The sequence below is a fragment of the Oreochromis niloticus genome, linkage group LG6 (assembly GCF_001858045.2).
Source record: "Oreochromis niloticus isolate F11D_XX linkage group LG6, O_niloticus_UMD_NMBU, whole genome shotgun sequence".
Classification (NCBI taxonomy): domain Eukaryota; kingdom Metazoa; phylum Chordata; class Actinopteri; order Cichliformes; family Cichlidae; genus Oreochromis; species Oreochromis niloticus.
This window is the reverse complement of record NC_031971.2, coordinates 29,200,382-29,226,145: the sequence shown is the minus strand read 5'-3', so window position 1 is coordinate 29,226,145 and position 25,764 is coordinate 29,200,382. Positions and strand designations below refer to the sequence as shown.

Sequence of the window (25,764 nt, the reverse complement as noted above, 5' to 3'; positions counted from 1 at the left end):
ATAGAAGTGGCAGAGCAGGGGGGGAAATAGAAAGCAGCTGCATTATTTTGGCCCTTTGAAAGTAAACAGCATGCAACATGACCATGATGCAACAGCAGGAAACAAGAGGGTCACCATATCATTTGAAGTGTTTCTACCAAAGACAAAGACAGGCCCTCTGGTGCGCCACAGCTCGGCTTAAATCTCTTCGAGGTATTTTTTCGATGTTTTAGAACAAACACAGACTGATAAATCTGGAAAGAAAACATGCGGAGGGTACTAGGGAGAATGGGAGGAACTGCACTGCAAAGCAGTTTTTAATTCAACTTCTGAATTTGCTACAGGTGGGAGGATGAGATTCATGCACGGAGGGACACAAATTATTTATTTAGAGTTGATTATAGTCATTAATATAGTAAGAGAGGAGAGAAAGCGACAGAGGGAGAGATAAATGAGTGCCATTTGTTATCTACATTAATCAACACGATCTCTGGTGTCAAGGCTGTGGGATGGAGGGAAGATGAAGTGGTAGAAGTGCTGATGAAAAGACATGCAAAGGTTGTGCCACACAGCTATACATATTTCTTTATAATTTAAAGCTTCAAACACAACCAAACAGCTACTGCCAGGCTTAACACAATTAGTGATGTTAGTAGCTTGGGGCAGGCTATGTGTGAAAACAGAACTCATTATTCAGTGAACAAAATGTATAGTATATATTCCTCTACACTTCATATTCTTTAAAAAATGTGATGTTTACCGTAAAAGCATCACACTGAGCAGTGCATATCTTCACACAGCCTACTTTTGAAGACTTATGTGTAACTCAGATATAATCTATAAAGTATGTGTTCATGACTTAGGCATCAAACACATATCAAGGTAAATATAGCGTGAATGTGAAGTTGATATATGATTCTCATGGTCACAGACAGATTCACATTGACACAGCTAGTGTAAAGAATTTCAAACTGACGGCTGATCCAATGTAAACAGAGCTAAGATTTTACAATGAAGTGTGGGAACCTTGATTTTTTATTTTTTTTGGCAAACTAAAAGTTTTATTAATATTATATTTCACACACCAGCTAAAATTAGAACAGTTAATTTTAAGCAAGATGATGGCATATTTACTTATTAAACACATATAAATGTCATAGTTCCTAAACACCAGCTCATCAAACAATTATAAAATATAACACATATAAAGTTTTAATTATTTCCCAAAGAGACACTTTTTTCATTTGGTTCATGCCACCAAGCAGCTTTTTGTAGATATTTTAATGTCCAGAACTAACAAATGTTTATTGTTTATAGCTGTATAGCTCCATCCACTGCATAAACAATAAAATAATCTTGTAGCTTTTATAATGTTCTCTTCAAGGCATAGTTTACCAGGGAAAATATTCTCCAGTACCCATAATGTTGTAGCTACACAACATGGACAAAATAAAAAATGTGTGCCATATAATATAATGCATCCCAATAAAACAACACTATACACTATTACATGAGACTATTTTTTTCTCTCTCTTTTTCAGAAAGAGTCTTAGAGTTGTGACTATAGGCCCGTCGGGCAGTTAGTGAGATGCGAGTCTGGGTTTTGTAGAAATCTTTTTATTTTTCTGTTATTTTTTGAAATGTCTACCATACCCGAGTAAACAAAACCACAAAGTATGTCATTTAGCCATGGATAAAATCTATATTATAATAATCACCACTCCTAAGATAACTGAAAAAATGACAGGCATTTTAATTTTTTTCATTTAGCTCAAATATTTATGTGGGTCATGACTGCTGCACATGTGGATAACAGTTTAAATTGTTTTGGTTACTAATTGGCTTTATTAAATCCCAAAATTGTCACTAACTTATTATAATAAAAAAAAATCATAAGCTATTCAAGATGTCTTTATTGAAATTGGAAAATATTATTAAATCCTGCAGTGCTGGAAGCAAGGAGAGAACGCTGATCTTTATAATACAACATAGCTGTTATTTTATTATTGTGTCCAACCACCAACAGCATGAAGGCCATAATTCACTGGTGCAGAAGAATGACTTCATATGGTCCATTAAATCCATTCCTCAGGGCATGCCTACACATATGAGCAAGTTACGAAAACAATATTTGCCATATTGAAACCCAAACTGTATGCAGACAATTACACTTTGTGCAATTAAAGTGCAATCAAAAGGATAAATGACAACAATGCCAGTAAATCCATGCCTTTATTGAGTCCTTGATGGTCCCTTAAGTGTATTACAGTTTGTTAATGTGCTGCTCTATGTATTTTTAATTGCCTCATTATAGCCATTGATTTGATCTTCGAGCTGCAGCAAAATGAGGAAGACGTGCTGTCTGAACTTTGCTGGTTGGGTGAGGGGAAAGTCATATGTAGAAACAGACTATTTGGTATCTTTGCATTTCTCGTCCAGCCAAGCCAGGAAGATCTCTCTTTAGCCGATAATATGATCCCTGCTTAATATGATTGTTATGTACATCATTTGTTTCTCAGAGGGGGATTTGAAAAGATGTAGATTCATAATTAGACTGTGTGTAATGGAACAATTGAATTTTATGCAAGGCTTTGCAAGTTCTCATTCCGCACACTAATCAGAAACCAATTTTAGCTGGCATTCAACTGTTTAACTGCCATGGAAACACCATGTTACTGAAAAAGAATGAAAGCTTTTTTTTAAGTTTAACAGCTATATAATTTGTAAGGCCAATAATGCAGAGCTAAGTGCAATAACTCATAAAAAAAATTTACTTTCTATAACAAAATTCCCACCAATTTTACTACAAGTTGTTAATTATCATTAATATTCTGCATGGCCTTTGCCTTTTAGCCCTCTAATTTTACTGCTTTGATAAGCCACTTTTTGAGCTACTTCAGCCAAATGCCAGAGTGATTCTGCTAAGATAAAAGGGAACATAATTAGTATAAGAAGGTAAAGATAATGAAGTGATAAATGCAAGTCTGAGTTTAGATGAAGGTCAGTTGGGAAACCGTTGGTTTAATATGAGATGGAGGTCCATGCATGTTTAAAATGTGAAAGGTAAAAATAACACAAGAAAAAGGAAGGAGAACGGCAATAAAAGAGGGATGTGTGTGTGAATTAAAGGATGTAAAGGGAGGTGGAAAGAAAGAAATCTCACATTGAAAGTTTTTTATTAGCAAGATTAAAAACGGACATGTAAGCAACTTTTCACCTGCAGAACAGTTTTTAATGTGCTTTTTCTAAATCACAGATTTTTCTTCACCCAAGACTAACTGTGACTGAATAAGAATATTAGCAATAAGAGCAGCAAGAATATTAGCATTAATATGTATAGAGAGAGAGAGAGCGAGAGAGAGCTACAGACATATGTAGCCACATTGGTAATGAGCGCTATCAGTACCTTTGCATCAAACAGCACATTTATTATCAGCACAACACCTGTAGGAAAATGAAAAGTCAATAGCCAGAACCTAAATGTACACCCACATAAGTTGTAATGAATGCCAGCTTTCCCAATAGACAGATGCACAGGTAAATTAAATGGAAAATGTGCTGTGAACAATAATTGAGCTGACCAGTTTATGTAGATGTCAATATTATAGATGCAGTGTTTTATTTGTGTTTAAGATTTAGGTAACAGACATTTAAGAGCGATGCATAATATTTCAGAGAGTTGTACATTTTAATTGTTGTACACTTCAACAAAAACAAAGTTTAGAATAACTTTTACTTGTTTCCTTTTGTTCAGGTGCCTGCAGTGTGCAACTTGGCTGCACTCTGCAGGCTGCGTACCAAATGACACACACTTTATAAACATTTTGAAAGTTGTATGAATCATAAAATGTCCTCTATACTACATTGTACTCCTCTATACTACATAGAGGAAAGAAGCTCCTACGTCCTCTGTGCTACATCTTATCAAACTCACACGGGCAATATTCTGTCCAGTCACACAACTTGGAGAATATGCAACAGGTAGTGATACTACTGATTTCCTCATTAACAAATTACACTACATTATTTTATTTGCAAATGTCCAACATGAATGTGTTCTTCACATTCAATGTAGTGCATTGGTCTAACGTATTCATTATTCATCTGTGTCCCTGTGTTTGTAGATATGTTCGCCATTTTTGCTAATTGGAAATACAAGAACACAACCACATTAGTATAACGTGGGTGCATTCTGCAGACTCCTCCTCCCCTTCCCGCACATCCCATTCAAAGAAAGCCTAAGCTGTCCCAAGTGCCTGTGTGAGCTTCACTCGTGCAGGCAATAATTAAAATGAGTTTACTGTCTGTCAGACTGCAAATGGCAAAGATAATAATAACAGTAATAAGCCCAGACAATAAAAATAATAAGACTGGGAGGTGGGATGTCCATTAATGTGTATTAACACGCCTTACAATTCTATGGGTCCCGCACTACCACCACTACAGGGTAATTAAAGGATTTGGTTCTATACAATATATAACAATGTAAGAATAAGCTCTTCTTTTTTTGCAATCAACCAACTACGACCACTTTCTCTTTACTGATTATAAGGTGCTACTTTATATAAGTAATGTACACATTCTCAACTTAACTCAACCACTCACAATGCAATAGGAAATATTCTTTCATGCTGCACAACTGCTTCCACACAGCGAATGCTGTTTAGACACCACTCCACAGCCTCTAATGCTGGAACATGATCACCTAGGTGGGTGAAAGGGTATGGCTTCAAAACTCCAAGTTCACTCATCATCTTTATGGTTGGCCATTGAGAAGACAGAGATGACAGGTTCTCACTCACATTAACGAGCTGACAGCAACACAGCGGATGAGAGGGGATGGAGGGATGAAAGAAAGAGGGCAATAAAACGGAGACGAAAAGCCCAAGGCCAACAAATGTACTCAGATCTTCTCAATCAAGAGATGAGCCCTCAGGAGGATGCAAGTTAAAGGCAGAAGAAGGTCTGTGTGTTTTGTACAGTATTTCTCATTTAAAATACAACTGATTACATAATATGAGCCCTACCTGAATAAATAATATTTTTTTAACATCACAACACATTTTTTTTTCACCTAGAGCTAATATATGACTTTTATTATTTATCCCAGTCTTGCCATCCATTCATTTTTAAATATTTGGAGCTTAGTTTTTGTTTTTTTCTCATTCTTCTGTGCAGCTTAAATTACAAGAAATTTAACAATCCAGTATAAAATGAGGTGTCAGTGCACCTGTGTCTGGATATTAATGCACTACTCCAAACATTTGTGGCCATTTTACCTTTCCATACCACTAACCATGATGAGCTTGTACCTCTTGTACAAGCTAAAGCAAGCTGTTCCTCTGGTGAGTTTTAGTGATGAATACTAATAAGGAGGCTGCTGAAGTGGAACTTTTGTGCTTCAGATTTGACAAGTTTCTGGTGAGGGGAAATAACCGCCTTACTTTGAGAACTGCTGAGAATCCATATGAAGAGAGTGAAAAGAAAATGAGGAGAGGATGAGTGTTTGTTTTCGTATTCGTGTGTTTTGTGTTAATGCTGGTGATGAATCAACACAGAAGAAGCAGCAGGATGAGACCAAACGATTGTGCTGCTAGACAGAAGAAGCTCCTCAAGAAGAGTCATTCTGTCCCCTCTTATGTTATTAGTCAGTCTGTGAGAACTTTAAAATGTGGTCATATCTATAGGGTTTTTTTTTTTTGTTATGTGGTTACTGCTAGAACTCCTACTGGTATGTGCCCTGTGTTTAAGCATTCGAAGCTCTAAGCCAGGGGTGTCGAACTCCAGGCCTCGTGGGCTGGTGTCATGCAAGTTTTAGATCTCACCCTGGGTTGACACACCTGAATCAAATGATTAGTTCATTACCAGGCCTCTGGAGAACTTCAAGACATGTTGAGGAGCTCATTTAGCCATTTAAATCAGCTGTGTTGGTTCAAGGACACATCTAAAACCTGCAGAACACCGGCCCTCGAAGCATGGAGTTCGACACCTGTGCTCTAAGCTGTACCTGCAGTTTAACTGTACAAGTGTGTGTAACAGAGGGTTACAAGTACATGTCTGACCAAACCTGACCACTAATCAGGCTATTTGCAGTGGGTTCTCTAGCTGTATAGTTTGAAAATTGGCTGATTCTACTGACTGAAAGACAGGCACACGGATACTCATTCAGACACACATAAGCATTAAAATGCTTTTCTTAGTGAGGAAGGGAGCTTTAGGGGGAGTTTTCACAGGAGGAGGTGATCTGTCAGGAATTTCAAGCCCTTGAAGTGTCAGAAATGGAAAGTCTGTGTATAAAGATACTGCAAGTGCCCGGACGACCTACAGGAGATGAATATCTATATGCTGCATTAACATCAAATGGAAGACTTTGAATGAGAAGCTTCTGCCTCAAAATACCATTTATGTCACCTGTCAGACTACAAATGATGTTTCATGTCTGCAGCAACCTGAATTCTGGTATCACCACCAACCACCCAAAGTCAAGTCTCGCTTTTAAAACACTGGTCTTCTAGGTCTGAGAACTGAACCAATATAGACTTGCCGACAGCTACTTTGGAAGGGATTCTAAAAGTAATTTCCCTGTACCTCATATGATCTGTGACCTGTGAATTCTGTCATTATGGTTTAAGTTTTAGTTTTACTATTATTGGTCTTATTAAAAAAAAGAAAGAAAACAAAACATAATACTGATCTCATGAATTGAGTCATTCAATCTGATTCAACAGATGATGAAATTGTTGCTTTTAGGATTTGGCTACATTGTGACATTTGAAAGTCGCTACCATGAGAGGACACAGTATACTTTGGTTTATTCTTTGGTTGCACGTATGCGCCAGTCATCACATCCAGTTTTAAAATGCCACAAAGTATCTATTGTGAACAAAACCAAAATGAAAAATGATTAAAAACCGATCCTACTGTGTTTTCCATGTTCCAGAACCATACTGTATAACAAAAATAATTTGCTTTCCAAAAAAATTGTATATTAGAAGAACAGAAAACAATGAATTGTAATAACATAAATAATAACATAAAAAACTGACCAGGGCCTTCTGTGATCTATTTTTAATTTAATTGTGTGCCAAATATTTTCAGTGGCTGACTGGTCTAGACTGCAGCAGCAGGTTTAGCTTTTACCAAAGAGACATGCTGTCCATATCTTAGCAACAACTTTCTCAGTCTTCTGTTTTTGAATGTGTATCACATGTAAAATGAGGACACACATAGTTATCACAAAACACTATCTTTTTTTTAGAAACACAGTTGCATATCAAAACATGATGTCAGCTACATCCTAGATAAGCATGAAAATGGTGCCAATCATATCTTACATTAGATTATATTTTGGAATCAGTGCACAGCCAGACTCAACAAACATTTCATTTAAACCAATCAGACCCAATCAAAGGCACGGAACAGGGTTACCTACGCTTATTCTAAGTTTTAGGGGATAAAAAATGCCATGGGGTTAAAGACACTGGAATCTCACATTGGGTCAGTATTAAACTGAAAAGTCACACAACACACAATGAAAGACTGGGGAATTTATATGGCAAGTAGCAGGACCTTCAGTCAGATTTTTACTTTTAAAAGAATCAGCATTACAAACTTTGGAGACCAACTAGCTAAAAAAATTCTTTTAATTTAATCATGTTGTTTTTTCTTTTTTGGAAATTACATTGACGTTGACCTCCCTACACTGGTCAACCACAGAAAGATAAATATGACATCCAGACCAGAAAATAAATTCAAAAAGCATATTCATCACAGAGTTGATCTTTATGTATTAACTTATTGCTTTATGGGTATAGTTTCCCACAGCTTTTCATTCATGACCTTTTTAGTGAGTCCTCTAAAACATGCTATATAGACTACATGTCCTTTGTGTTCTGTATTCTGTAGGACATTTACTAATTCAATAAGAGCTTGGAAAGATGATATAGTCAAGACAAAAGCCCAAAAAGCCCGGCTCTCGGCCTCAGTGAAATACGCTAATGGAAACAGATAGCATTCGGTTTGCAAAACAGAAAGCAGTGGAATGTATTTAGGAATTCAAGTACAAATAATGTAAACTATGTAAGTGTCTTAGAGAAATGATCTGGTTTGGAGGTTGTTTAAAGAGAAAATCTTGTATGTCTTACCCACAGTTAGCTGACCAGTGAGCTGTCCCTGTTCATTCCGAGCATTGACAGTCACATTTCTGTCTGACTGGAGGATCAGTGGACTGTCCTATAGAGAAGAGGAGAGAGAGATGATTAAAAGAACATCCAAATGTAGATATATTGGACTATCACAAACATAACCACGAATACCAAAATAGCTTCATAGTTTTCATTTACACCTATTTACTTTACTTTCTGTCTGTGCCTTGTGGGCTCTTGCTTCTCTAGACACCTTTCAACCAACCAGCCAGTACTGTCATAACTTGTATCAACTGTCACAGTTCACTTTTGACTCCCTCTCCTCTCTGCCAGCACCAGACACTTTGCATTCAATTTACATAATCCATTCAAAATGGCATCCATCTGTGATTGTGTTTGCTTGTTTTGAATTGTGTGTATGTCTGCGAAAAGCCAATTATTCTCAACCTAAATGATATAAATACAGCTGTGACCCTGACCTCTGCTTTCCTCTTCTAAAGTCTGACTGGGCCACGCGCTGACGACTTTGGTTTACATTGAGTGGGTATGTGTTGCAATGAATGCAAACCTGATGTCTGCCATTTTCATTGGCTTACAAAAACAATCTAACATCGCTCTCTCTCTGTGTCCTTCTCTCAGAGCCACCTCGGCCGTCGCTCCCAGCCCTTCGCAGTCTGCTGACTCTTCCCACTTATATACTTAACCAAGTTTCCACCTCTTTCATTATATCTCTGCACTTGCATCATTTTCTTTTTTTATTCTCTTCCTCTTCCCTGCGTCTCTCACTCTTACCCTTTAAATTGCTTATTTGTTTTGGCTGCATGAAATGAATAGCTCACAGGTGACCCAATTTCTCTGTTGATTTCCCCAAATTAATATCTTGCTGCATTCTGGTCTGAATTCCAAATGATTATTGTGTTAAAATTGGAAAGTCGTTGATCCGTTGAAATGGGGAGAAAAAAATCCCCCCCCTTTCCATCCTCTTCTGACTGAATCTCCCTCATTCACCCACCCATTCTATTTGTGCTATTTGTTATGGATGGATATTTATTGTTTTGTGGTCTGCTTATGCAAGTGAAGACCAAATTTCTAATATGTCTGTTACAGTGTTATAGAACACCTGTCTGTGTTCTATTTTAGAGCATCAGGGGCTCCTGGGAGTCACGAATGCAAACATGAACCGCTGCATGAACATAAGTGTTATGGGTACACAAAGTTATGAACAGACACACAAACACATACAACAGCCTTACACATACACAAACAGCGTTTGCGTGTGACTGTACACCTCACATACACACTTTGATAAATGCAGATTCTAGATGCGAACACATGCAAACATTAACACCTGAACGGGCACTTAGGTGCAGTTCAAAGCACTCCAGCTTGTGTGCATGTGTACGCAGACACACATAATCCACTCATACAGACTCGGGTAACAAATTTGCCAAACAACAAATGAGTGCTCCACTCAGTTTATTGTGCAATGCATCTCTCTTCTATTTCCTAACACATGTACGCTGGATTAATTATTTTCAACGGGGCGTGTGATAGGCTTCACTGTATTATCTTTCCACTCTGTTAAAAGCGAAGGGTGCTTTGAAAAGTATGACAGATGTAATATGCCTTGAATCATTCCAGCTCAATGGGCGGTGTGCACGAACATGCCTGGTCTTATTGTGTTAGCGCAGGACTCTGTCATTTTAAAGCGCAACCATCGATGGGAAGTCTTATTCTATTAAGCGTTTATAAACAAATCTGTGGATATAAGGTTTCCAAATAATGACTACATGTTAAACAGTTGCTAACGGGTTTATACGACAGCTGAATGTTGCCCACGATGTATGAAAAAGTAACAATACTGGCTTGTCCTTCTTGATGAGAAAATTGTCAGTTCCCCCTAAAAGACATTAGCAGTAATCAAAGACTGGAAATCAAAAGCTTTTTGTCACTTGCATTTCTAATTCTATTAAAGTAAGATCTTTTATTCACTCATTTGACACACAATACCCCAGTGTGCAGCCTTTATTATCACTGTAGAAAAATAAAGGCAACATTTTTACAATGTATTATCTACCCATAGCGCCCACTGTACTAGTTCAGAGCATGTTCCTACCATCTGAAGAACGCTCTACAGACGCAGTCTTCAGATAATTAAAGGCCCATGGCAGCTGCTTTATAAATACTGTACCTGCTGTTACTGTTTGCTTCGCTTAAAGCTACTAAGGGAGTGCTGCAGATCAAGTTTAAGAAAAAGCTCAGTTTCAGCGATCACATTTAGTATGAATACTAATTAAGTTACCACTTGGTGATGTTCAGCTTTGCCTATTGCCCCAAAACTATGCCACAAAAGCACACAAACAGCAAACAATAAGAGCTGTTTGTCTCCTTGCTAGCAGTGACACCTAACACTGATCAACCTAGCTCTAATTTACCCAGAACAAGAAAGCGCCACTGGTAGCCTGAACAGTATAAAGGACAATTATATGCAAAAACTGGCTCCTTTAAATACCAGCTAGGCCTCTAGCAATATACAAATAAATATATAAATTTAGTCTTGCTTATATGGAAAAATACACACATTTATCCTGAGAGAAATTTTGTTCTTTTCACACTTTGCAAGTTACCACAGAGTTACACACGCACACACGTATACACACATATAAAACTAGTGCTTTTAAAACTAATTTTAGGGAAAAAAGTTTACAATGAAACAATAATAAGTAACAAACTTTATTTTAGTGAAGTAAATTAGCTATGGTTGTCAGATTGTCCTTTTAAAATTTAAAGACATTGTTGTGGTTCACTAATTTATTCAGAGGACACATTTTGGGTGGAGCAACACTGAACCCTTACACCAGTGTAGCAAGAAAAACATATAAATAAAAGGAAAAACAATATGTATCGTATCAAATGCATAGAAAACAAATCCACCAGTACTAGTGCAAAGGTATAGCGTGAAAATAATCATACATATCTCACATATGCTTTGTGTTGTTCATCCATTATTGTCCCTCTGGTTTTGTTGTTAACGCCTCACTCATAAATCTTTTCGCATAATGCAAACTATGCACTGAGGAACACATACAGTCACAAGCACCATACTCTCTCTTGTGAGCTGACACAACATACACCACCGCACCATTAATTAAGTTAATAGTTTAATTTTTGCTTTGATTATGGATACAGGCATAGGGCTGCCAGCCTGAGGTAGCCAATGTAATTAGTCAGGTAATAATAAGCTGTAGACGGGTGGCTCATCATCACAGCCTCCAGCCCCCACTACAGATGGGTCCTAAAAACAGCTCTCAGCTCTCCTCGTTCATTGGTATGTCACTGACTGCCTGACTAGTCTGGTCAGGACACATGGTTCAAAAGTGATTTTTATTTAGTTATCGCTCCAGCTTTCAACTCTCCTATCTGTCTCTTATGATTGGTCTCACAAGCTGTCTAACTTCATACATTAGCTGTTTCAATAGTAATATAGTCAAGCCTCATACAAGATGCATTTGACTGATTCATCTTTGCCGTCGGCATCATAACAGCTTTTAGCTCTCCTGACTGTCTTGCTGATTGCCTGTCTCACTAACAGACTGACTGTAAATGGCTATGGATGTATGCTGAACAGGCGACACTTCTGGCTGTCATGCTAATAAGAAAGCTTTAATCTCTCTTGTCTCTGGTCAGCTAGATTCGCCTTTTTGTCTCTCCGACTGTCCAAGTGACTGCCTCTCCTGCAATACCCCCTCATACTCAAACCTATAGGAATTAAAGATGTTACTTTTTGAATGTGATACAACATATGAGGAAACCCATTTATGGAAAACTGAGATCTCAATATAGTAGAACGTTTTTTGTCTCTCTACTGATATGTGTGGAACCTTTTCATTATAAATGTCCTCTAAAGCTTTGTTGTTGATGGGGTTAAAATTACAAAGTTGTTTTAATTTATCAGTTAAGTCAAGTATATAGTAAATCGTTCAGGGCTAAACACAATACTAATCAAACACTGTATGATAAAATGCCTGTGGGGGTTCCCCAATTCCTCTTTCAACCTTAATTCAGTTATCTAGCATAGACTATTAAATAAGTAATGTGCTTGGTGGCATGCAGTGCTAATGTGCTGTTTTCTGTTCCCACAGCCATATAACAAGACACAATAAACTAGCAGTGCCCTTGAGTGTACACTGGGTATTTGGACTGAATATGTTCAAGCTTCTTAATGTCCATTCATAAGCCTTATCATCTATTTAACTGGTCACCAGCGTTCGTTACAAGACTTTTATCTAAAGGTGTGAGTTCTGTGTAATCCGTTTAAATCTCAAGACAAGCATGAGATTGAGCCAATTAAAAATTAGCAGTTCTACCTTTAGTAGAGTACCCAGAATGGTGACTATAGAGCTCAAGAGATGGTTATGTAAGTCAAATTCTCTATTTGGATTTTGATAATCCACCATAATCTTGTAACCATCCAAAGAAAACTTGCTATTAGTTATGAGAGTGATTAAGTCAGGAATGGAGCACTGTACCACACTGAGGACTAGGCTATACTATTAATATTATGAAACAGATTAAATCTGAGAAAGTTAGAAGTCCTTTGCTGTGGAATCTGGGAATTGCAATGCATTATGGGATGAGCAGTTCCATCACTGTCAAAAGGAATGACAGGTTTTTTTTAAAGCAAATTTCTTCATTGCTTTTATTAACCTCATAGATAGTTGTCTCATTTACATGAGAATTTTCTGAAATGTCCATGAGGAGAATCAATGGGAAATTAACTTTCGTGACTACAGCTCAGTCACTATTGAAGTTTTCGGGTCAAGAAGTGTATAGCATTCTACTCACATCTGATTTACTGTTATGATAAGCATACTATTTGTGTACTCACAGAGCAATGCGTCTACCGTGAATGCACTAATGCACTTAAAATAGCAAGTGCGGACGTATCCAAAATGAAACACAGCAACTGTGTCACCAGGTTTCATTGCAAGACTAGCATGCACAAAGCAGGTAATTACTCACCACAGAGAGACAAAGAAAAATTAAGAAAACGTGAGAAAGGCTGAAGGGCGGGCCTCAAGAACACTGATTAAAAGGGGAGGAGGGTGGGACGAAGAGGGACGGGTACAGAGGGACAAGAGGTGTACGCAGGGACCTCCCGGCTCCAGGGTTGCAGAGTGATAAATCTTACAAAGAGCAACGAGAGAAAAAGAAGAGTGGGAGAAAGATAGAGATGGGAGGCAGAGTAGGGTAAACCACAGAGCATCTGTTTTAGAGATAGACACACCAAATAGATCTATAAACTGAAGTCGCTACGTCAGCCCTCTGCTTTCTGCTTCTTCATGATAATGTATGGTGCTTAAGCGACCAGTCAACAAAGTCACACAGCTCAAGGAAAATAAATGCCAGCTGCGAAAGAAATACTTCAGGATACTAAAGTTAGATGTACCACTTTTACAATACTGCATTACAAACTGGAGCTTTCTTAAAACAAATAGTGATCATAATGTTTATTTCAGGTTTATTATTTTCTTTTCTTTTTTTTGCTCTCCACATTGGTCTGTAGAACTGTATGCCCTGACAACCAAGGCATTTATTCACTCATAATAAAGTATGCCATTTATATTCAAACATTAACAGGCTTTGAGAACCTAATTCAGAGATCTCATTTAGGGAGACATGCAGAACATCCATATCAGTAGTAACAAATGTGTTTGGCTACATCATGGCCATATAAGTAAATTCTCCCCCAAGTGCTGTGTCCTGTGGAATGCTTGAGGACAGGAAAAGAGGAACGATAAGTGCAGAGGATAGAGGTACTGAGGAGAGCAGAGAAGATAAAGTTGCAATGCTCCATTCACCATGAAATATTCTCCTGTGGTTCAAATACTTGAGGTGAAAGAGAAATAAGTTTACTCTGTACAAGTTTTTGTTTGTAAAAGTATGCAGGTGGTGACGGTGACTGCCTTTTGCCCGAGTCAATATGCGGAAGCAGTGCACAGTGTGTGTGTAATGTGTGAGACAATATATTTTATATTGTGTCCATGAATATTTCTAATATTTCTATTTCTGTTGTTTGCTTGCATGCATTTATGCCTGCCTACACAGACATGTGTTGGTGCTAATAGATTATTGATCAGGGTCAGTTTCTTAGACCTTCAGTGGCACACACAGATACACACTTAAACACGGACTTGCAGTCTCTGAATACCTTTTACTGAAAACAATATAATATGGCTACTCCCCGATTTGACTTTTCACTCTTACAGGACTCGTACTTTGGTAGTTTCCAATACCTGGGTTTAAGCTTGGTTCTGCAGAGTCATAGATTCTGCACAGCAATCTCAGGAATGAAACTGTATTAAAAAATTAATTGAAGATTTCATACCAATCATTACATCTATTTCATTCCTCTGGTATCCGTCTTTCCTCTTGTGGTTTCCTTTCTGTCCCTGTTCAACTCAATTCTCCAAGGGATCATAACAGATCCCTTTTCATTTGTGCTAAACCCATGGATGTGTGTGCATGTGTGTGTGAGAGAGTTCTGCTTTATATATATGTGTGCGTGTGTGAGAGAGACAGAGAGAGAGCGGGAGAGAGCAAGCGAGAGAGTCCATTTTTTTTTCCTTTAATGGCCACACAGACGCTTCTGTTTAACCCCGTCACCCCTGCAAAGTCAGGACAATCCATTCCATCAAAGCCAGACAGGATCAGGTAGCAGCTACCAGAAATAAATACTTACATCTCTGGTATATGAGTAGCCTACAGGCGGCAGGTTTACTGCAAATGTATATCAGTTATCATTGCTGGTTTATCCTTTGCCTCAAGGTTATCCATTTCGAGCCTAATGTGCAAACAGTAAATTGCACATAACTGAACCTCATGTGAAAGTAAGTAATAGCACCACCGCTGTCTGTAGCTGGATAGTTTTGTTTTTCCAGTCACTGATGTATGCAGTCAGAGAATGAAATTTGTAAATCCATCTGTTCCAAAGTGACCAGTGAGTTAAATGTCTTTCACTTTACCCTCAGTACTTACTTTTATCCTGCTCGACACCACAATCCTATAGTAATAACCACTGAATAATGTATGCTAGGCCTTTCCTACTTACCCTAGAGAAGCAGTGTTGGAAGGATATGGCTGCTTCAAATTTAATACTCTGATTCACTGGGGGCTTGAGGCTGGTGGGAATTTTCATGTTCCTATTTTCTATAAAGACCCAAGCCTTTTAAACAGTACAAGAAAAATGCTGTCCAATTCTTTGTCCGCTTAGAAAAGCTTTGAAGAAGGAATCAGGCAGAATTTCCAAGATGTTTCAGAACTTTTTTTCCAATGGACCAAAGTTTTAGAGTGTTTATCTTATAGGATTTGTATAATTTATTCTGTGCTAAAAACCAATTAAGTGTAACAATTAGCTCTTTGGCTGCAAAATGATAAATCACTAAGCTTGTTTAGCCGTGCAAATTTCATGCAATTTTATCACTCTTTGCATGAAGACAATCAAGCAAGGAAAATAATTGTTTTTTCAAACCCCATCTCTAACATCCTTTAGTGGGGCAACCTTTGTGCTTGCATTTCATTTCCAAACTGAGGTTTTAATCAGAGCTCCTCTGGGCTTTTTAGCTCATTTTCTAGCAGTTCAGTATATCTTGTGGTTTGTTAGTGTCTCATTGCTGTGACAGGGATTTCCTGATGTTGGCCTCTCCTCAGAGCTCTGAGCCATGTGATGAAATCCCCAGTCGAGTGCTGCCTTCATAATTACTGGGAATGGTTTACAAGGGTGGGACATAAGAGAGATGAAGTGGATTCTCTTGATGGCAAAACATTGAATAAAATGGGACATGGGAATGGTTTACAGAGATGAGAGGAGAGTGTGAGAGCGACAAGTGGGAATTTACGTACTGAGGAGATATAAGATATGACTATGACAAAAAGGACAGAATATAGTTCCAACCCGTGGACTCAAAAAAAAAAAAAAAACCTGTTGGAAATCATTTATTTTTTAGTAACATGCACTGAATACAATGTGTCATTATGTGACACATCACGTTCATACTAATTCCTGCCTGCCATCTAAGTACCACAGAGATGCAAGAGTGACTTGGACTTAATTTGTTCATTATAACTGCCTCCTTACAGGTAAGTGCAAATCAGAACAAATGACAAAACATTTTTATCCTAAAGGAAGTAGGTTCCTCCAGGATTACAATGACTTGATCCAGAGGGCATGAGGAGTCACTCAATAGTTTAATGAATATAAAATGACTCTGGGTTAAAAATACAATCTGATTATCATAACAACTTACAAAAATTAAATCTAACATATAGCACTGCAAACCTTCAGAGTACACAGTACTCAGTTTTATTCTATTTTAATCACTCATTTATGAAGACCATCTCCTTGCAACATATGCTGTTGAAACATAGCAAACCTGTGGAGGTTATGATTATTTATTCATTTATTTTTGACAAACTGCAATTGGAGTAGATACTAAACTACTATTTGCACTTTAGCATAGGCTAATAGCACTATGTTATCTATGCTTTTTGTTTTTTGTCAGTGCACCATAAAAAATAAAATAAAATAAAAAATACAAATACAGTGCCACATTGTGCTGCTTTTGTCATGATCCAGGCCGTTGACCTGGCATTTTGATTTTTTTGGGGGGGGGCTTTTTTATCATGTAAGTTCATGCTCTGTATTATATTGTTCTGAGTTCAGTATTTCCTAGTGCTTCAGGAACTATAGTTCTAGTTCTTGGTTTCTTGTTTGACGATGTTGGTTCCCTTTCATGTCCTAGTCTCGTCTCTGTGTTTTTCCCTCTGTCTGTGTCAAGTTCATTTCCTGTTTTATTTTCTTTGATATATATTGCCTTGATCTCTATGTAATGTTTAGCCCTTACTTTTAATTCCCTTTGTTGTGTTACTTTGTTTCTTGTCTTTATTTTCTTCACACTGTGACTCTGCAATCACTACTCTTTGACATCTAAACAGAGATTTAAAAAAAAATAAAGAACTGAATAATTTTAAGTACATCAGAGATTGTACATAACTTCCATGTGGATGGATAGATGGATGGATGAATGGATAGATAAGACTGCATGAAATCCCGTCCTAACAGTTGAAGTCGTCCCTCTCTATCCCTCTCTCTAGTTTAAGTCTTTGCTCTCTTTATATTAGGTCTGCCTATAAGTTTTTGGTTTATATACTTTTACTCTACAGCCTATCACACACACTAATCTGGGTCTTTATCTTTTTGGAAACCTAACCAGCAGTTGTCCTGTATGTCTTAACAACTGTTTATGCATTACCGTTTATCACTGGCTTTCTGTCAGGACAAGCAGTGCTTACTTAGTCAAACCTAAAAATAGATATCAATTAAAATACACCAAAGTAACCTGATACCCCTCCTTTCATCTCAAACAGTGTTCTGTCATAAAGCTTTTTGCTTGTTTGCATCCATTCCTATTTTTGCATGAAGCACGCTTCCTTTGGATCCCACTGGAAACTGCAGCATATCTCCATTTCACAAGTTTGTCAGTCCCACATTAACAATGGCTAGAACCTGCCAGCAGCTTTTTTAGGGTGCCTGTACATGTGTATTGTGGACAAACCTCAGTTCTTTGGCCGGAGACTGATGCTAGACAGACTGCAGTTGGCTCTGCTTTCACAGCTCTTAGATTAGTTAGGAGCTTTGCCTTGTGTGGAAACAGAGCTACAACTAGCAAACAGATAAATGTCTGTGATTTATCATTGTAACAGAAGTTTTCTCTTACTGACCACCTTGGCCATCATATGTGTAGAGAAGGAGAGGAGCAGTGTGAAAAACTTTTTAATAATACCTTTAGCACGTTAGGAAGGAAAGCCTTGATGATGCAGAGGAGACATCGCATCAAGTTTAATAAAACAGGCAACAACTGCAACAGGAACAGGCTAACCAACACTTTCATACTAGTGTCTCTGAGAAATCATATTATGTTTACCAGTTGCTTTGTCAACACACCACCTGCATTTTGATACTTTATGTTTGCCAATGATAGTTTTATGTGTAATCAAGTGTTTTCAAGTAATTCTCTGTCATATAGAAATAATTGGTCGTGATCAATAGTGATCATGGACCTAGGGGTTTTAGGGTAAAAATATTACAATAAACAATATTAGCAGTAGTGCATTTGTTCCAGATGTGACTAGTACTTAATGTTAATTTCCAAATACCCTTATTCTCCAATGTGTTGTGATTTCAGAATTCAGGTTTGTTGCATATGGAACAATCCTCTGGCTAAGCTATGAATCACCAGTTTAATTTCAGACAAGGTATTGTTGGCTGGAATACTGAATTTCCCAAATGCCATCTTTAGAGCCTCACACTCATAGAATTTTTCCATTGTTTTGCTATGATAATTGGCTTTCCTGTTTTACAGTTCTGCCAAGTTCCAACATCTTAAGGGAAAACAGGCTCTTCAGTTATCACCTCAGTTGTACCAGTTTGGCATTTGAGTACAGCACAGGGATTCTCTTAGTGGCAGATCTATTGCTATGTCACTGCGCTGGCTCCAGAGAAAGCGGATCAGTATGTCAGGCCAACTTTAATCTTTCATGATTTTACCAGAAGGAACAATATGTGACATCGAAATGGGAAACATATCTCAATACCACTGCTTTTAGTGTTGTAGGAAAGAAACATGAGACTGTCAAAGTGGTGAAGGCATTTTCCTCTTGATAACAACAACTGAAGTTAAATAAAGTTGACTAAACAGCCTAATCATTCCCTGCTTGGATATCTGTCAGTCTGTCAGTCTGTCAGTCTATCTACGTCTTCATTCCTAAAATTAAATCTAAAGTAACTTAAATTACCTTAAGAAATCTATCTAAGCACTGACGTCGGCAGAGTCGAAAAGAAAGACTGCAGCTATTCTGGGAATTGGATTAGACCTGCTTCAAATGAGACATATATGGTTGGCCATAACCTTTCCCCATTCAGTGTGCAATTCTGTTATATCTATTTGATTATGTATATATTCAGTCTTTTCTGAAAGGTTGTCTGAAGTTCCTCAGAACGTTTACATTTTTTATGTATATACTTTGCTAAAAGCACAAACAAGAAATTGTTGACAGCATCGATACTACACGTTAAGAATTTTTGGGGGCAGTATGGAAAGATCACATAAGAAATGAATAGTAGATAAAACCAGCTTAGATAAATCACCTGGCGAACAGACTTCAGGAAAACTGCACACATACTCCCTCATCTAACAAATACTGGAGAACTGCAACAAACCAACAATCGCTAAAACAACAAAACAGCAAAAAAGAAGTTTTACTGCTTTGACGGCAGGGAAAAGACACAGCAGAGTCTGAAAATCTTGAATTTATTTATTTTCTTGAATTTATTCACTAGACCTTAAGCATTAACTGCTGTTCCTTCAGTTTACGTTAAGGTTTCTGCCCATGCATTTGTAAATGCATTACTCAGCCTGAGGCTGTTTTTTATCATGACAGGAAATTTGCCACCTATAATTTCCAGAAGGTCTTAGCAAAATATTATTAACTTTATTCTCCTTCTTGCACATAGAAAAAAAGCATGCTACTATAGTGGTTTTAAGATTAAATGGGTCGGCCACTCACTTTGGCACTTGGTGCTGCTATAGGCAGCTCACGACCTATTTAGCTATGGAATAAAGGCGTCACAGTGGTGTATAATAAGCATAGCTTACATAGCTTGCATGAATGATATTTACTTCTGTCTAAGAGCAAAACCAGACCTGCAGAGAACTTGCCTAATGTGAACACGTCGTTGAATTCCATGGAACAATATTCAGTTTGATTATGAAGAGTATGCAGATTCACCGGTGGACAATGGGCTATTCTGCACAAGTGAGACAAAAGTTTTTATTTACTTTTGTATTCTGCTTTTGCTGGGAAACTGGGTCACAGTTGTAACATCAATGAATTCCAACTGACTAGAGCTGCCTATGCTCCAGTGCAGAGCAGAAAGCTGCCTTTTAAGCCTGTGGGTGGGGGAATTTGCCCATTTTAAACTGAAAACACAGGTATTTGGTTGAATATTAGCTTCTGGGAATTTGTGTGCTTCAGTAATAGCTGCCTGCCACTTCAGCTAAGTTAGCACATACTTTTGTACTCACATTAATGTTACACGCACGCACATGCAGCCATAGTACAGTATGTAATTTGGGATGATCCACATTGTACCAGTGATCTGCACACTGGTAATTAAATCTAATCTGTGTGTCTTCATACTGCAAGAATGTGTGTGTATATGAGTGTGAGTGTGTGTTTAATGCCATAAGGCCAGAGGAGTGTAATGCCACACTCCTAGTTAATTAATTCAAATGTCCACCCTTAATTAATTTCATGCAGTGGATTGTGAGCGTTCCCATGGAAACAATGTGTGAAAACATAATACCTGTAGGTCCAAGGTGTGTGCTTTGGTGTGTGCAAACACTATGACTGTCAGTTAGGTATATTTTAACAGGGGTAGGCCACAGAGTAATTTTAGCACAAGCACATCAAAATAGAATATATGAATGAATGGTAGTTGATTGATAGGCAGATATGTCTGTATACATGTGGAAGTGTGTGTAAATTGAGTTTTTTATGAAGACTGAATTTCATATTTATTGTATTACTTTATATGTACTTTAAAAAGTGTGTATATATTTATGTGCTGAATGATAACTGGCTAAGCAGAATCTATAACATAGTTTAAAGAAGATGTAAGGGACTGGATATTGCTAACAGGATTTGGCCATACCAAACTAACCGCTTTACTTAAAAGTGACCATGCTGTATTCATGCCACATGTAGTTACATGAATTCCTCTCATGACAGATTATGCAGTCTACATGACCTGGTGATTACACTCAACACATGCTTTAAAACTCTTCAGTAAACGGGCGCTCCGTGGTGGAGAATGAAACATCTCTCTCTTGGCTGTCCCTTTACCTAATATAGGCCCTCATTTTTCCACTGATGCTATCATTGAAAATAGCTATGGGCTAAAAGATAAATTTGACTGTACAAAGCTATCTGCTCGCCTGATCACTATGCCAATTACTACTCAGAAACCAAGATTGGAGGGTATTCAAAGTTGAAAATACAGAGAAATATCAGCTCTTCATGCTTTAAAGCGAAGCATTGCAATTCTTCTTTTTGTATAAATTGTGGCTGCCATTATATATCTGAGGTCATGGTTTTTACTGAAGGATAGAACAAGCACAGTGCTAAATGGGGCTAACTTTAGATTTAGGTAATAAAATCGAAAATAAAACAGCACTCAAGAAGAAGCCCAGCCAGCTATGAATGACCCTGAGTGTGCGTAGTTCACTAAATCAGATGTTAACTGGAGTGCTGGCACAGAGTTGATGGCCTTGTGCTCAATAGTTACTACTGTCTTTATGCCAGCAATGCAGCAATTATGGATGTCGAGGGATGTGCTGCCTTGAGCCAGGACTGGTTATAAGGAAGTGAGTTGTTCAAGAGCAGGTATTGCTTTTTCAACATTAGTGCTACAGTAAGCATGTTGAGTCAGATTTAGAAAGGAAAGGCTCAGGAAAATATTCCAGTCTTATTTTTTTTTTAACATTGTGTCAAAGTTTCAATAATGGAGGCCAATATTATTACACTAATCTCCTTAGCATGCTTTTTTTTCATTAAATTATACTCATCCTTGCAGTTTTCGTGGCTATGAAAGTGCAGTAGGGCTCAGTACTCTGCACACAAATTAAAAGTTCTATGCTGAGTTAGTTTAATTCACTTTGATGTTGTCCATATAAATATGTAGGATGAAGCATTTGGATGGTACAACACCATCTTGTTGGCTAATGCAGGGTTTTTGGTTTGCTGCCAAAGGCAGAGTTACAACTTTACTTGACAAGAAACTTGGAAGAGTATTTTGATGGACTTTAGGTCAAGCGATTTTCATTTTAATGACAGCATTATTAAAATTCTTAGATTTAACATGGTATGGCATGATGTGCCCTTTCTCTCCAGTCAAGTTTTGTGATGAGGGGATTTGTTGTGGCTTTTAGATGATGTGACCTCTGAGACAGCAGCTTGAGGGAGGGATTGAATGATCTTTAAGAGCAAGGGATTAATATTCTTATTCATTTTGTCTCGTTTCCTCTCTCGTCTCTAGGGCCAATGTGACTTTCATTCTTCTGACATTCTAAAAAATGCTATTAAATGTTAATGAAGTCTATTTTTACATGGGTCATGACCACATCTGGGACACACATATGTATCAGAGAGTTATACAATGGACACACAGGAGATTTGGACATTTGCCCACATAGGACAGACACAAACACAGAATTGAATAGAGCAGCACATCTTGCAGTGACTCTGTGCCGGTTAACACGGGGCTTGCCCCACAGTTTGAGAGCCACTGTTCTAGCCTGACAAAATTTAAGGACCCTGTAAAGTTAGTCAAATATGTTCTGAACTTTAGAAAAAAAAATATTACTATTGCTATGCTGTGCACAATGAAATACTGACAGTGTCTAATATCCCTTAAATTGCATCAGTCTCTCTCCACTGTGCACTTTCAATGACCCATATCACAAACAATTCAAATACAATATTTCTAGCTATTGTACTTGACAGTGTGTCCAAATTTTATCACGTTTTATTTTATTCATTTACTCATTTTAATGAAAGGTGACACTTTGATGGAATGACAATGAACAAAGATAAATAGTGCTGTAGACATAAAAGCATGCCTAGCTCTATCCCAAATAAAATAGCATAATGAAAAACTATAAAGAAACTAACCATGTGCTTCAGGTGATTGCAATTAAAATCAAGTGTACTTGACAGCTGAGCTTTGAAACATTTTCTTAATTATAGACAAAAGATGTAAACACGAAAACAAAGGGATAAAACATTGCATGCAGTTATTCTTCTGAGAAAGTTGCAAGCGTGAGCTCTCGTAAGTCACATGCTATCAACGTCAAGCAAAACTGCGTGATACCAGCCACAGTGCAACAGTTCCACAGCAACAGCCTCAGAATCATAGTTTATACTAAGGTCTGCATCCGTTCAGTTACATTTATCTGAGACTGTTTACAATGCTGCAAAGTCAAAATCAATAGGTCCTGCCAAGACAGGAACAGCCTAATGTTCCATTAGAACTCTCTGCTATTCAATTACAGCGCCAGAGTTGGAGAAGTTTCAGCTAGCTCAGGTCCCCAGAGGAGAACCACAGAGAAAGTATGAGGCAGAAAGAAGGAGTAATAAATCTAAAACTGACAAACAGCAAAAAATAAAGTTATGGCACCCATCCACTGTATGTTTCAGCATTCCTTGAAGCTGCAGTACAGGACATGGATGACTGGAGTTCTTTAATGATTGCTGCTTTGAACTTTTTTGTTGTCATTTTATATCATCGTTCCTGTTTTTCAATCTCACACATCTCTTTTCCAGTTTTTTTGTTTTTTTAATAGGTTTCGCTCCATATCACATGACTATTCCTACACCTTATTTAACTCCTTTTACATATAGATCTCCACTGTGTGTGCAGGTATTTTTTTTCCTTCCCAGGAAGTGAAGCCCTATCCAGGCAGTCTACTACATCTAACTATGCCTGTCTCTGGGGAGCTAGCATCAGTACAGGATTGAGAGAGAAATACAGACCAAGAACTGACGTAGCAAGAAGGGTACAGTGGCAGAGAGAAAGAAATGTCATAGACAGGGGGTAGAGAGAGAAAGGCCTAATAAAAGGGAACAGAGGCACATAAAAGAAAAGCTGAATCAAAAAGAGAGGGACAGCAAGAACAGAATAAATGAAGTTTTCTGTGTGCCTCCCGTGGTGGTGATAGGTCCTCATGGGGTCCCTGTGGGGACAATTATAGGACCTACTGGCAAGAGTCAGTGTTTGAGTGTGTATGTGAACAGATGCAGTCATGTATCTGTGTGTCACGAAGGAAAGATCTTTGTGGATGTAAAATAGAAAGAGTGAAATACAGAAGGACTAAAAGTCGAAAAACACCAATACACCATGAAGCACCCCCGAAAGCTACTTTTAACATCATCACAAAGCCTTTGACTTTTAGTCTAATAAACACCTAGTTTTAGATTCAGGAGGGAAGTAAAAGGACATTTTGTACTTTAAATTTGCTCAGCTATTAAAGCTAGGATATTTTTTGCTAATATGATTGTGCTCCAGGTGCTGAAACAGATTAATGGTATTACCTTTGATTATTAAAACTGTTTTTTTCCACAGGTTTTACATTTGATTTCTTTTTGTTCAATGTCGTTGTGGCGGGTTGTGGTTTGTGGCTCAGCTGCAGGGGAGGGGTGGGGTGGTGGGTTGGGGTGCGGTGTCAGGGGAGGCTGACACACACCTGAGCTCCATCAGCTGATCATGTCTCCCCTATGAACGATGTGCCAGGACCTGAGCTGTGGTTGTGTGTGTGGATGGCACATACCCACACCCCACAAAAAGCACAAACAAATAAAACGTGTAGTAACATGCGAACTGTGTGTGCGGGTCCTCATTCATGTCACAGTCATCTTTGTAAAATGTGTTCAAATACGTTGCATTTTTGTTTGGTATAAGCTGTTTGACTTGTGGTTTAGGCTCAGTGTTTAACTTTTTTCTTCATATTGCTTCCCTGACACAAACTGGATGGGGTGGAGTCACATGACCACACATCCACTGAGGAAAACATTAACAGCAAAAAAACCCCCAGAAGTACTTAGATTAGTCAGATCACATAGATTACTCATTCTGAATGTCGGGTTTAATTAATTTTTGATTAATTGCTCAGCATTAGAAAAAAGCCTAGAGATCAGAACAAACTGGGAATCTTTGGCCCACCCCTTTGTGCATCCAAACCTACTGATCTCTAATACATTTGTTTACTATACTAAGCTATTCCGTACTATCTGCTGAGAATGGGTACCAAAAAAATGAAGTGGAAGCAGCAAATGAAGTGTCCTACACTATGCAGCTCTACATTTACTGTCAGAATGCATACAAACTAATGTGTCTGGTGTCTTCCAAGCATGGCTGGCACCTAGATTAACCATTAATCTGTTACGGGCCTCATTCTGTGCCCACGCAGCCTTTATATGTACTGGGTACACCATACAAGTATGCTGAGACGTACTCAAACACTGGGAATGTATGCTGATGGTTTAGTTGTGCTCTAGGTGTTTTTTTCTTCCTCATTTGTTGTTCTGGTATATGATCATGACCTGCAAATGTGCACATGCACATACACCCCCACACACACAAACAGCATAACCTCCAACTGTTTCTCCCCAAAACTCTCTGAGCACATCATTAAAACCTGGCTTAAAAACAAATCTAAATAAGTTTGCTGAAAGGTTTATTTTGCCAAATTTGTGAGCAATGCTGATTTATCTGACCTCACACTCAGCCTACACAGTAATCTATTTACCTGTAAGGCAGGTGCAACAAAAATACACTGTAATTATACCATTTGTCCTTTCCAATGTACTTCAAATTTAAATCCAGAAAATAAAAATGTGAAACACAATCAGAGGTCTACAAACAACATGCCAAAAATTGCAATTCATGTTGGGATGTTAAACGTGGCATTGTTAGATCTGGTATTTTCAGTCTTTCTGAAGTCGTTCTTTGTACCTGCATGTGTCT

General features: G+C 37.9%; 1 protein-coding gene across 2 annotated transcripts in view; it reads right to left on the bottom strand.

Annotated features, from left to right (window-relative positions):
* The window catches only part of LOC100704890 (zeta-sarcoglycan), a 325,170-nt gene that overhangs the window by 70,376 nt on the left and 229,030 nt on the right, over positions 1-25,764 (bottom strand). For both annotated transcript variants that reach the window (XM_005454752.4, XM_005454753.4), the window contains exon 4: positions 8,124-8,211. In XM_005454752.4, the coding sequence (XP_005454809.1) occupies positions 8,124-8,211 (88 nt within the window). The remainder of the gene's footprint in view (positions 1-8,123; positions 8,212-25,764) is intronic.